This window comes from Mesoplodon densirostris, chromosome 17, assembly GCF_025265405.1.
Source record: "Mesoplodon densirostris isolate mMesDen1 chromosome 17, mMesDen1 primary haplotype, whole genome shotgun sequence".
Taxonomy (NCBI): Eukaryota; Metazoa; Chordata; class Mammalia; order Artiodactyla; family Ziphiidae; genus Mesoplodon; species Mesoplodon densirostris.
In genome coordinates this window covers 436,369-450,156 of record NC_082677.1, presented here as the reverse complement: position 1 = coordinate 450,156, position 13,788 = coordinate 436,369, and the positions used below count along the sequence as shown (strand labels likewise).

Here is a 13,788-nt window from a genome sequence, read left to right as displayed (position 1 = left end):
GCGGGGCAACTGAGCCCGCGAGCTCTGGAGCCTGCGCGCTGCAACTAGAGAGCCCGCACACCGCAACTAATGAGCCTGCATGCCACAACTAGGACCTGATGCAGCCAAAATATAAATAAATTAATTAAATAAAAAAGAAGATCTAAAACTCAAATAGTGGATCTGGTACTTACTGGAATTCTGGGCAAATCACCTCTAGCTTCTAGGCCTTAATTTTCCTTGCATATAAAGAGGGATTTGGATTAAATCCTTCTGGGCCCCTTCTCTTAAAATTTATTCTGGGGATAGAGCATGGAAGAATTTGGTTGAGACCTTTTATTTTAGTGGTCCCCAGCCTTTTTGGCGCCACGGACTGGTTTTGTGGAAGACAGTTTTTCCACGGGCGGTGGGGGGTGGAGGATGGTCCAGGAGGTGATGTGAGTGATGGGGGGATGGGGTTGGCAGGTGAAGCTGTGCTCATTCAGACTGCTACTGGTCCCAGGCCCAGGGGTTGGGGACCCTGTTTTATTTAGCCTATAGACACTAACACGATAAAATAAGAATTTGATGAAATAAGAAACTTTGAAATTAGGAGAAATTAAATAGTTGAAGTATAAACAAAACATTTGCTTTATTTATGTATGCACCAATGCTAAAGAGAAAAAAACCTGCAGAATCTATTGAGCAGTATAGTTGATGCCTCACTTTACATAATTATATATAACTCTATCCCCTTTAAGCATGGGTAAGTGTACAAAATTAAAAAGCCCAGGGCTTCCCTGGTGGTGCAGTGGTTGAGAGTCTGCCTGCCAATGCAGGGGACACGGGTTCGTGCCCCGGTCTGGGAAGATCCCACATGCCGCGGAGCGGCTGGGCCCGTGAGCCATGGCCGCTGAGCCTGTGCATCTGGAGCCTGTGCTCCGCAACGGGAGAGACCACAACAGTGAGAGGCCCGCGTACTGCAAAAAAAAAAAAAAATTATAAAGCCCAGAGAATTCCCTCGTGGTCCAGTGGTTAGGACTTCACACTTTCCCTGCTGCGGGGCCAGGGTCAATCCCTGGTCAGGGAACTAAGATCCCACAAGCTGTGTGATGCAGCCAAAATAAAAACAAAAACAAAAACAAAACTTTATGGAATATACTTCATATTTGCCAGCGTATCTTCCTGCGGGGTGAAAGAATTCCTTTGGTTACTTGTTCTGTTTTGTTTTAGCCTGTTAAGATAAAATATCTGGAAAAGGACAAAATTAGAAGCAGCAGTGGGTAGGAATTTAGAAGTGAAAACAGAGTTGTTAGTGTTGGTAGTATCATGAGAGGCGTTCAGAGCTATAATAGGTGGAGGGGCCATAGACCTTTACCTAACGACAAAAGCTATTTTTGAAGAGAGATGACAGAATAATTCAGTGCTCTTGGGCCTTGTTTCTCAAAGCTTCACCATTACTCAAGAGGTAGTTAGAAATGCAGAATCTCAGGCCCCTCCCTAGACTTACTGATTTAGAATCTCTGTTTAAACAAGATTCCCAAGTGATCGTATGCATGTTAAGGTTTGAGAGGCACCATTACCTGTACATAATATTGTACCATTTTGAAGCTAACAGTAATATACGATGGAGTCCCTATGTGAAGGTAGGAAAGCTGGGTCTCCTGTGTAATCCACCACCTACACTAATGCCTGGGAAATAGTCTAGAAGGCTGGCAGGTAATTGTAGACAGAGTTGCCTTAAAATGCTATGTCTAAATTACATGTACTTGGAAGTATCTTGGAGGGAAGTGCACTAATATCTACAAATTACTTGAAATACATAGAGAAGATAGATTATTTAGCGGGGTGAATAAATAGAAAACGTGATAAAGCAAAAAGTAAAATAGTATAGAATCTATATGATGGACATTTTTCACAGTAAAATTCTTTCAGCTTTATATGCTTTAAATTTTTCATAATAAAATGTTAGGGGGGAAGCTGTTATGAAAATGGGTATCATATACCAGACTATAATCTTTATATTTGTATATTTGCTTTATTTTACAGTGTGTTAATACTTTTCTCTTAGAAAAGAAAAAGTGCCTTAGGAAGTACCCTGTGTACAGAATATAATGCTTTACTATATGCATTATCTCATGTGGGTTTTTTTTTTTTTTTGGTTTTTTTTCCCCTGCTGCACGGCTTGTGGTGTCTTAGTTCCCCGACCAGGGATTGAACCTGGGCCATGGCAGTGAAAGCGCAGAGTCCTAACCACTGGACCTCCAGGGAAGTCCCTCTCATTTAGTCTTCATAACACTGATAGGTTGGGTATCATTGTGATTTGTAGCTGAGAATACCAAGACCTAGTTTAAATTACTTGCACAATCTCTAGCACAGAGGGTCTGACTTGGAGATGCTGGCTACCGCATTGCACAATTCCGGGGCCGCCATTTCCAGTGTTGGCACAATAGAGCATCATTCACTTAGAGTACAAAGGGGAGAGTCCCCCTGGGGTTGTACAGCAAGGCTTCCTCACTCTTCTCTTAGACTTGTGCAAAATGAAAATTTTAAATATTTTTCTGATGGGAGTTTTTAACTGTTCCGTGACTTTTCTTATGTGTTTTATTTTTAAGATTCTTGGATCTCCCAGTCAGCATCCTTTCCCAGTAATCAGAAACAGCCAGGGGTGGATTCTTTATCACCAGTGGACTCACTTCCTAAACAAATCTTCCAGCCTTCTGCCCAACAGCAACCCTCTAAACCAGCTAAAATCACTTGTGCAAACTGCAAAAAGCCTTTGCAGAAGGGACAGACAGCTTATCAGCGCAAAGGCTCAGCTCACCTCTTCTGTTCCACCACCTGCCTCTCCTCCTTCTCTCACAAGCCTGCTCCAAAAAAACGCAAGGTGACATGTAAAAAGTAAGCTGTACCTTTCAACATGGTTCCATATGATTGGATACTGGCAGTATGAATTTGTGTCCAGAATGTACTTAGAGAGTTGCAGAAGATTCATGGATAGAATTGATGCACAGGTTTTTTCAAGTTTATGGAGCTTCAGTTATCCTAGCATATGTCAGAGCTGTGGGTCATTTGTATTGTGCTTACTGTTAGCAGGAACATAGAGTTTAGGTATAGAAAGAAATCAACCCTATCCCACCACTGCCTGTGCCTCACCCCCTTCCCCATCCTCTACCTTGGTTCTCCCCGGTTGCTAACACCCTTTTTGAATGCTTCTAGAAGTTATAACCTGTGGCAAGTTATAACCTGTGACAACAAAATATTTTTATCTCTGAATATCTTTCCATATTATTTAGGAACTCTCAGCAATTACACCAAAATGTGGATTTTTCTAGATCCAAAAATTATAGTTGATTCTTAGGATTAAATCATGAGAAAATGAAAAATGTTAATTATTGTTCATATATATTTGACTTTTATTAAAATGCAATGTTCTTAGGGAGTTCCCTGGTAGCCTAGTGATTAAGATTCTGGGCTTTCACTGCCGTGGCCTGGATTCAGTCCCTGGTGGGGGAAATGAGCCACTCAGCATGGCCAAAGAAAGAGAATGCAGTGTTCTTAAATTGTGTCTCTCCCTTGTGTTTCAGAGGTGCACCTGCAAAAAAGGCTACTCTTGTTCCTCAAGGGGAGTCAAGTGAATCCTTCCAAAAATTTTGTGGTACATCTTCATCTCCCTATGAAGATAACCAGAATCTTCGAAAAAGAGTTCTGAATAAATCAAGATGTACAATCTGCAGTAAACTAACAGAGGTCTGTGATTTTATATCTTAAGTTATTATCTAGGTTAACAGCGATAATTTTAACTTCAGGTGCTATTATATGTTCTGCCATCTACCTAATGGATGAGTCTTGAATCTACCCAGTGAAGTTGAAGGGAAGAATAAGCATATGTTAGAATTGTCTCATAACAAATGTCCCATCCCATAGAATGGGGTGATCATCCATTTCTGTGGAACTGAATGTACTCATAAAGAGAGCAATAGTTTTATGGTGGATTTTGTTCTTATTAACCACACTAAATGAAAATATAGGTTCAGGACATGAAGGAAACAACCAGTCCTACAAGAACACGTAGAACAGGTGGAGTGAAAGTATGTAGGTCACTTCACATTTCTTAGGTGGTATTGCCATCTTCTCAGGCATCCAGGGAGTCCCCACTTAACATGGTCCTTGGTGACTGAATTTGGTCTGGATTACCCTGAAGCTGTGTACATCCCAGACACAATTTTATCTCAGCTACCATAGAGCTGAGCAAAGCAAGAACTTAGGTATATACAGACTCCATCCTGAATGTGGGTGATACTGGTTCCCTTCGCCCACCCCCCCACCCCAGTTTTCTAGGGCAGTGAAGTTTATAATACCTACAAATTCCCAATCCACTTATTTTTAAGCAGGTCATATCAAAACCTGCTAACCATTTCCTGTAATTTTTTTAAATAAATTTATATTTTTAATTTGTTTTTGGCTGTGTTGGGTCTTCATTGCTGCATGTGGGCTTTCTCTAGTTGTGGCAAGTAGTGGCTACTCTTTATTGTGGTGCGCAGGCTTCTCATTTTGGTGGCTTCTCTTGTTGCAGAGCAGGGGCTCTAGGCGCAACGGCTTCAGTAATTGCAGCACATGGGCTCAGTAGTTGTGGCTCGCAGGCTCTGGAGCGCAAGCTCAATAGTTGTGGTGCAAGGTCTCAGTTGCTCCGCAGCATGTGAGATCTTCCCGGACCAGGGCTCGAACTCATGTCCCCTGCATGGGCAGGCGGATTCTTAACCACTGCACCACCAGGGAAGCCCCTGTAATTCTTAAGTGTCTGATTTTGTTGCTTTTTGTTCTGTGAATCTTATTTTTCCTTTTATAAAATCAAAGCACAATTTTACAGAGAAATCAAAGATAAAAATGAAAGAATAGTGAAATGTGCTTTTTAAAAATATTTTACCTGAATGTTTCTTCCACTGAGAAATTACCAAAGGTTCTTTATTTCTGTTGAAAAAACTAGGTATCTCATGTATGGTGCTAATCCAGTTCATTTACTTAATAAATTGGTTTTTGTTTTTAGATTCGGCATGAAGTCAGCGTTAACAATGTAACACATAAGCTGTGCAGTAACCAGTGCTTTAACAAGTACAGGTTGGCCAATGGTCTAGTGATGAATTTCTGTGAGCAGTGTGGGGAGTACCTGCCCAGCAAAGGTGCTGGAAACAATCTCCTAGTCATTGAAGGTCAGCAGATGAGATTTTGCTGCCAAAGTTGTGTTAACGAATATAAACAGGTAATTCTTTTTTAATGAGTTTTAAATGATCAAGTTTGCAGTAACTTCTCCCTTGTTAGCTTACATAAAGCAGATTTATGTTAGAATCTCATATGGTTCCATTTCTGTCGATCTCTCATTGATTATTACTCTCAAATGAGTATTAAAATTAATTAATTGTTGTAAGTAAGCTTGTTTTAAGTCTTTATGTTTTGCAGACGTTACAATGAGTAATTCTTTTCTCTACCATTTTGCACTCCCACTGACAACTTGATAGTTCCAATTTTTCTGTAGTCTCAACAAAATTTGGTGTTGTCTGTTTTGATTTAATCTATTCTGGTGGGTATGAAATGATTATCTCATTGTGGTTTTAATTTCCTGATAACTACTGTTCCTTTCTCATCACTCATATATCTTCTTTTGTAAAGTATCCAAGTTTTAGCTCACTTTTTTTATTGGATCGTCTTTCTACTATTGAGTTGTAGGAATTCTTTATATATATTCTGGGTACATATCTTTTGTAAAATAAATGTATTTGGAAGATTTTTCTCCTGCACAGTGTTTTATCTTTTCGTTTTCCTAATGTTGTTTTTGAAAAGCCCAAGTTTTAAATTTTGATAAAGTCCAATTTACTATTTGCTTTTCTGATTAGTACTTTTTGTGTCTTGTTTAGGGACTCTGCCTACCAAGGTTATGAAGATATTTACCTGTGTTGTCTTCTATAAGCTTTTTAGTTTCAGATTTTATGTTTACATCTGTGATCCATCTCAAATTAATTTTGTGTATGGTGTGAGGTAGGGATTAGGGAAGTGTCATCTTCCTGATTTCAAGACATTAAAAAACTCAAAACATTGCATCATACACCATAAATTTGTACAGTTTTTCTTTATCAATTATACTTCAGTAAACTTGGGAAAAAAGACATTAAAAAACCATAGTAATCAAGGTGGTATGGTATTGGCATATAAAGATAAACAAATAGATCAATAGAATAGGCAGGCCAGAAATAGAACCACACAAATACAGTCAGTTGATTTTAGAAGAAAGTACAAAATCATTTGGATGGGCAAAGCAAGATTTTTTCAGCAGATGGTGCTGGAACAATTTTTTGGTTGGTATGGACATAAATAAGCCAGACCTTAGATTATCCCACACAAAAATTAATTTAAAAAAATTAATTTAACATGGATCCTCAATGTAAAACCAGGAATGTTCTTAACCCCATTTCACTGGACGAGGGTTTAAATGGTTAGCTTTTAGGGAAAAGTAACTCTGAATTGTGAGGCTTATTGCACAGTAGGGGAAACAGTGGATACCCATAGTTGATTTTTTAGTTTTTGCAAGGAAGGCTTATTTATGTTATCTTTATTATCTTCTTTGTATATATTATGCCTCATATTTAACAAAGCCTTTGGGTGCAGCTTATAGAAGATTGTAGTAACGTTATGTTTTCAAAAGAGTACATGTCAAAAATACCTTCTGCTTGAGGGCAGACAGCAGAAGCAAGAAGAACTACAATTCTGCAGCCTGTGGAAGGAAAGCCACATTCACAGAAAGATAAACAAAATGAAAAGGCAGAGGACTTTGTACCAGATGAAGGAACAAGATAAAATCCCAGAAAAACAACTAAATGAAGTGGAGATAGGCAACCTTCCAGAAAAAGAATTCAGAATAATGATAGTGAAGATGATCTAGGACCTCGGAAAAAGAATGGAGGCAAAGATCAAGAAGATGCAAGAAATATTTAACAAAGACCTAGAAGCATTAAAGAACAAACACCTAGAAGAATTAAAGAACAACAAACAGAGATGAACAATACAATAACTGAAATGAAAAATACACTAGGAGGAATCAGTAGCAGAATAACTGAGGCAGAAGAATGGGTAAGTGACCTGGAAGACAGAATGGTGGAATGCACTGCTGCAGAACAGAATAAAGAAAAAAGAATGAAAAGAAATGAAGGCAGCCTAAGAGACCTCTGGGACAACATTAAATGCAACAACATTTGCATTATAGCGGGGGGTCCCAGAAGGAGAAGAAAGAGAGGAAGGACCTGAGAAAATATTTGAAGAGATTATAGTTGAAAACTTCCCTAATATGGGAAAGGAAATAGGCACCAAAGTCCAGGAAGTGCAGAGAGTCCCAGGCAGGATAAACCCAAGGAGAAACACGCCAAGACACATAGTAATCAAACTGACAAAAATTAAAGACAAAGAAAAATTCTTGAAAGGAACGAGGGGAAAATGACAAATAACATACAAGGGAACTCCCATAAGGTTAACAGCTGATTTCTCAGCAGAAATTCTACAAGCCAGAAGGGAGTGGCATGATACATTTAAAGTGATTAAAGGTAAGAACCTACAACCAAGATTACTCTACCCAGCAAGGATCTCATTCAGATTCAATGGAGAAATCAAAAGCTTTACAGACAAGCAAAAGCTAAGAGAATTCAGCACCACCAAACCAGCTCTACATCAAATGCCAAAGGAACTTCTCTAAGTGGGAAATACAAAAGAAGAAAAGGACCTACAAAAACAAACCCACAACAATTAAGAAAATGGTCATAGGAACATCCATATAGATAATTACCTTAAACGTGAATGGATTAAATGCTCCAACTAAAAGACACAGGCTCACTGAATGGTTACAGAAACAAGACCCATATATATGCTGTCTACAAGAGACTCACTTCAGACCTAGGGACACATACAGACTGAAAGTGAGGGGATGGAAAAAGATATTCCATGCAAATGCAAATCAAAAGAAAGCGGGAGGAGCAATACTCATATCAGATAAAATAAACTTTAAAATAAAGAATGTTACAAGAGACAAGGAAGGACACTACATAATGATCAAGGGATCAATCCAAGAAGAATTTATAAGAATTATATATGCACCCAACATAGGAGCACCTCAATACATAAGGCAACTGCTAGCAGCTACAAAAGAAGAAATCAACAGTAACACAATAATAGTGGGGGGCTTTAACACCTCACTTACACCAATGGACAGATCATCCAGACAGAAAAGTAATAAGGAAACACAAGCTTTAAATGACACAATAGACCAGATAGATTTAATTGATATTTATAGGACATTCCATCCAAAAACAGCAGATTACACTTTCTTCTCAAGTGCACATGGAATGTTCTCCAGGATAGATCACATCTTGGGTCACAAATCAAGCCTTGCTAAATCTAAGAAAATTGAAATCATATCAAGCATCTATTCCGACCACAGCACTATGAGATTAGAAATCAATTACAGGGATAAAAATGTAAAAAACACAAACACATTGGAGGCTAAATGATATGTTACTAAATAGCCAAGAGATCACTAAAGAAATCAAGGAGGAAATAAAAAAATACCTGGAGACAAATTACAATGAAAACACGACAATCCAAAGCCTATGGGATGCAGCAAAGGTAGTTCTAAGAGGAAAGTATATAGCAATACAAGCCTACCTCAAGAAACAAGAAAAATCTCAAAACAATCTAAACTTACACCTAAAGGAACTAGAGAAAGAACAACAAACAAAACCCAAAATTAGTAGAAGGAAATAAATCATAGAGCAGAATAAATGAAATAGAAACAAAACAATAGCAAAGATGAATAAAACTAAAAGCTGGTTCTTTGAGAAGATAAACAAAATTAATAAACCTTTAGCCAGACTCATCAAGAAAAAGAGGGAGAGGACTCAAAGCAATAAAATTAGAAACAAAAAAGGAGAAGTTACAACAGACACCGCAGAAATACAAAGCATCCTAAGAGACTACTACAAGCAACTCTATGCCAATAAAATGGACAACCTGGAAGAAATGGACAAATTCTTAGAAAGGTATAACCTTCCAAGACTGAACCAGGAAGAAGTAGAAAATATGAACAGACCAATCACAAGTAATGAAATTGAAACTGTGATTAAAAATCTTCCAACAAACAAAAGTCCAGGACCAGATGGCTTCACAGGTGAATTCTATCAAACATTTAGAGAAGAGCTAACACCCATCCTTCTCAAACTCTTCCAAAAAATTGCAGAGGAAGGAAAACTCCCAAACTCATTCTACAAAGCCACCATCACCCTGATACCAAAACCAGACAAAGATACTACAAAAAAAGAAAATTATATACCCATATCACTGATGAATATAGATGCAAAAATCCTCAACAAAATACTAGCAAACAGAATCCAACAATACATTAAAAGGATCATACACCATGATCAAGTGGGATTTATCCCAGGGATGCAAGGATTCTTCAATATACGCAAATCAATCAGTGTGATACAGCATATTAGCAAATCGAAGAATAAAAACCATATGATCATCTCAAAAGATGCAGAAAAGCTTTTGACAAAAGTCAACATCCATTTATGATAAAAACTGTCCAGGAAGTGGGCATAGAGGGAACCTACCTCAACATAATAAAGGCCATATATGACAAACTGACACCAAACATCATTCTCAATGGTGAAAAACTGGAAGCATTTCCTCTAAGATTAGGAAAAAGGCAAGGATGCCCGCTCTTGCCAGTATTATTCAACATAGTTTTGGAAGTCCTAGCCATAGCAGTCAGAGAAGAAAAAGAAATAAAGGGAATACAAATTGGAAAAGAAGAAGTAAAACTGTCACTGTTTGCAGGTGACATGACACTACACATAGAGAATCCTAAAGATGCCACCAGGAAACTACTAGAGCTAATCAGTGAACTTGGTAAAGTTGCAGGATACAAATTTAATGCACAGAAATCTCTTGCATTTCTATACACTAACAACAAAAGATCAGAAAGAGAAATTAAGGAAACAATCTCATTCACCATTGCAACAAAAATAATAAAATACCTAGAAATAAACCTACCTAAGGAGACAAAAGATATGTATGCAGAAAAGTATAAGACTCTGATGAAAGAAATTAAAGATGGTACAAACAGATGGAGAGACATACCATGTTCTTGGATTGGAAGAATCAATATTGTGAAAATGACTATACTCCCCAAAGCAATCTACAGATTCAGTGCAACCCCTATCAAATTACCAGTGGCATTTTTTACAAACCTGGAACAAAAAATCTTAAAATTTGTATGGAGACACAGAAGACCCCGAATAGCGAAAGCAGTCTTGAGGGAAAAAAAAACGGAGCTGGAGGAAACAGGCTCCCTGACTTCAGACTATACTACAAAGCTACAGTAATCAAGACAGTATGGTACTGGCACAAAAACAGAAATATAGATCAGTGGAACAGGATAGAATGCCCAGAGATAAATCCACGCACATATGGTCACCTTATCTTTTTTTTTTTTTTTTTTTTTTTTTTCTTTTTGCGGTATGCGGGCCTCTCACCGCTGCGGCCTCTCCCGTTGCGGAGCACAGGCTCCGGACGCGCAGGCTCAGCGGCCATGGCTCACGGGCCCAGCCGCTCCGCGGCATGTGGGATCCTCCCGGACCGGGGCACGAACCCGTGTCCCCTGCATCGGCAGGCGGACTCTCAACCACTGCGCCACCAGGGAAGCCCATGCACCTGTGTTATTTTGACTGTTTTTGCATTTTTATTTTATTGACTCCAGAAGAGCTAATGTGTCTTTTCATGGGATGAAGTCATACACTGTGTGGCACCTTGTGACAGACTTTCACATATCATACTGTTTTCAAGGTGCATCCAAGTCACAGCATATATCTTTACTGCACTTAACTTTTATTGCCAAATAATATTCCATTGTATGGATAATACCACATTGTTATTTCTCCTTTTTGGTTACTGTGACTAGTGTTGCTGTGAACACTTTGTGCAAGTGTTTGTGTGGACATATGTCTTCATTTTTGCATTGTTGTTAACTTTGAAGAGTTGCCCCTGTGTTCCCAGGCAGCAGCACCATTTTACGTTGCCACCAGCGCCTGAGGAGGTTCCAGTGTTTCCACACCTCTGTTAATGCTTGTCATCATCTCTTTTTTCATTATAGCCATCCTAGTGTGTGTGAATGGGTATGTGGTGGTATTGATTTGTATTTCTTTGATGATTAATGATAAGCATCTTTTTCGTGTGCTTATTGGGCATTTGTATATACATTAATTTTTTTCAGTGTTAATAATTTAAAATAAAATTGTAATCTATTTTTCCTCAGATGATGGAAACAAACTCAAAAAAAGTGCTAGCATCAGAAAACAGAAAAAGGAATGCTGTTAGAGAAGAAAATGAAAGAGAATTGTATGGGTCATTGAATATACTTTTGGAAAAAATAGAAAGAATACCAGTGAAAAAGGAAAAGACTTCAGAACTACAAGTTTCAGCAGAATGTAGCCAAGATAAATCATTGGTCCAACAGGATGTGAATTTACCTCCTTCTGTGTCAACCATAGCTGATAAATTTCAAGAGCAACTGGAAGAGAAACGATCAGAAGACTCCATTATACCAGCTGTGCTTTCTGCAGATCCAGGTACGTGGCCCCGAATTTTGAGTATTAAAGAAAGGGACACTCTAGTTGAAAATGATCCACCTCAAGTGAGAAATTTTAACTTTCCAAAGGACAGTACAGGGAGGAAGTTTTCAGAAACTTACTATACAAGAATTCTTCCAAATGGTGAAAAAACCACTAGATCCTGGTTACTTTATTCGACCTCAAAAGATTCCGTGTTTTGTCTATATTGCAAACTCTTTGGGGAAGGAAAAAATCAACTAAAGAATGAGAATGGGTGCAAAGATTGGCAGCATTTATCACATATTCTTAGCAAACATGAGGAGAGTGAAATGCACATCAACAATAGCGTTAAATATTCAAAATTAAAATCTGATTTGAAAAAAGGTAAAACTGTGGAACACAGATTACAGGAGAACATGGGAAAGGAGGGTGTGAAGCTGTTGTACACCTTAGACCTGATCTGACACGATGAGGTCGCACACTTACTCAGACCTGTACCCAACAGTCGGTGCCTCTGTGCTGAGGCTCCCAGACGGAGTGATTCATCAGCTCATTAGCAATAAGTATCATAGCAAGTAACTAGTAAAGATGGTTTCTGCTCCAAATTCTAAAGCTAATTGGATTTGTAGTGATTAATGCCGATTTCAGTGAAGGCAATTGTTGATCTTTTCAGTTTTTCAATTCACACCTTTTAAAATGGGCACTTCAGGACTGACATTTGACTGGTGTGGCTAATACTCTGAAAGAGGGAGGAAAAGACTTGAATTTATCAGTACCAGTCGAACAAGGTACTTAGGTGAACAAGCATTGTTATTCAGAAACAGAACGGGGATCTGAAACTGCAGCTTTTTGCTATTAAACCAAATACTTATGGTTTATTTCATTTGGGCAAAATGTTATTTTATTATTTGAGCAAAGCAGCATCATTTGTTATGTTAAATAGATTAAAGTGAATTTGTGTTTTATTGGTTTTGTTTTAACTTAATTTGTAAACGTTTTAGCTTTTATTGTCAAAACTATAAGCATAAAGAGTGTATACCTATTTTTATGTTGGTACAAATATAAGAAATATTAAAAATATAGTAAGTTAACCTTTTTGTGTTGTGGCCTTTTTTTCTTTTCATCTAAAGGAAAAATACACTTATGAAAATTAAGGGTGTAAGTTTTTTCAGTTGGTTAATCAGTGTTCCCTTCACCATGTATTTACTAATTCTCCCTTTGTTTCTGGTTTCTGACAGCAGTTCTGTTGTGCATCCCATCCTTACATACGCTTGTTTCAAGGCTTTTCCTGTGAGCAGTGCCTGAGCAGATCGAGATGCGTCCTTGGTAGGCCCAACACGGGAGCACTTGCAGACTCTGTAGGGGAGGCTAGCACAGAAAAGTATTTGGGGAATAACCAGGAAGATCATTCTCATTAGTTTATAATCATTTTGTTTTCTGACAGCTGGACCGTTTCAGTCTTTCATATTTGGGCCTGAATGGGGCTCTGGGGTGTTTCCAAAATCCAGCCACCTCCAGAGGCCTGTGGGGATACTCTGAGCATATCCAGTTCTGAAGTCCCTCTGCAAATGGTTCATGTGCCCATTATTTCATGAACACTTACCTGTTAATCAAATGACAGATTTGTCATGTGATTGTCTTAGATAGACGCTTGGGTATCTGAGCAAACTAATGAAATCAACCAGCGGCCACTTTATCCATTGAGAAAACAAAATTAGATCCTCAACTTTTAACTTGTTTCATTTCATAGGTGTGCAGGCACACCTATGAGGCACGTGGTAATGAGTTAAATATGAAAAATTCAAAAGATGTAGGTGCTGGGTTTATCTGTGTTCACTGTAAATTTCTTTAAACTTTTTGATGTGTATGAAATTTTTCATAATGAGATGTTGAAGAAAAAGTCAACTGTAAATTCAGAAGATGATAAAAGTAAATCTCTCTAGCCTGGTGAATCATTTCGTTTCTTTTTCCTTATCTAGCTTTTTTTTTCACATTGTAAAATTAGTATGGACTCACCTTAAAGAAGGAAGGAAGAAAACAGTAAGTGAAAGTCCTGCTTACCGTCCCCCACTCCCCTGCTGCAGGATTTGTCACCCCTGATCTGGACACACCCAGGGTCTGTTTCCATCATTTTAATTTCACTGAGAAAAGGCATTAGAAAAAAATTATTTCCTACTACAAA

The 13,788-nt window shown here is 38.2% G+C and overlaps 1 protein-coding gene across 1 annotated transcript in view; it reads left to right on the top strand.

Moving 5' to 3' along the window:
* ZMYM5 (zinc finger MYM-type containing 5) overlaps nt 1–13,421 on the top strand; it is a 29,611-nt gene extending 16,190 nt beyond the window's left edge. Inside the window, exons 5-9 of the mRNA XM_060080281.1 lie at nt 2,574–2,859; nt 3,546–3,708; nt 5,006–5,218; nt 11,312–11,624; nt 12,845–13,421. Of these exons, the coding sequence (XP_059936264.1) occupies nt 2,574–2,859; nt 3,546–3,708; nt 5,006–5,218; nt 11,312–11,624; nt 12,845–12,900 (1,031 nt within the window). The 3' untranslated portion in view covers nt 12,901–13,421. The remainder of the gene's footprint in view (nt 1–2,573; nt 2,860–3,545; nt 3,709–5,005; nt 5,219–11,311; nt 11,625–12,844) is intronic.
* Nucleotides 13,422–13,788: the final 367 nt, after the last annotated feature.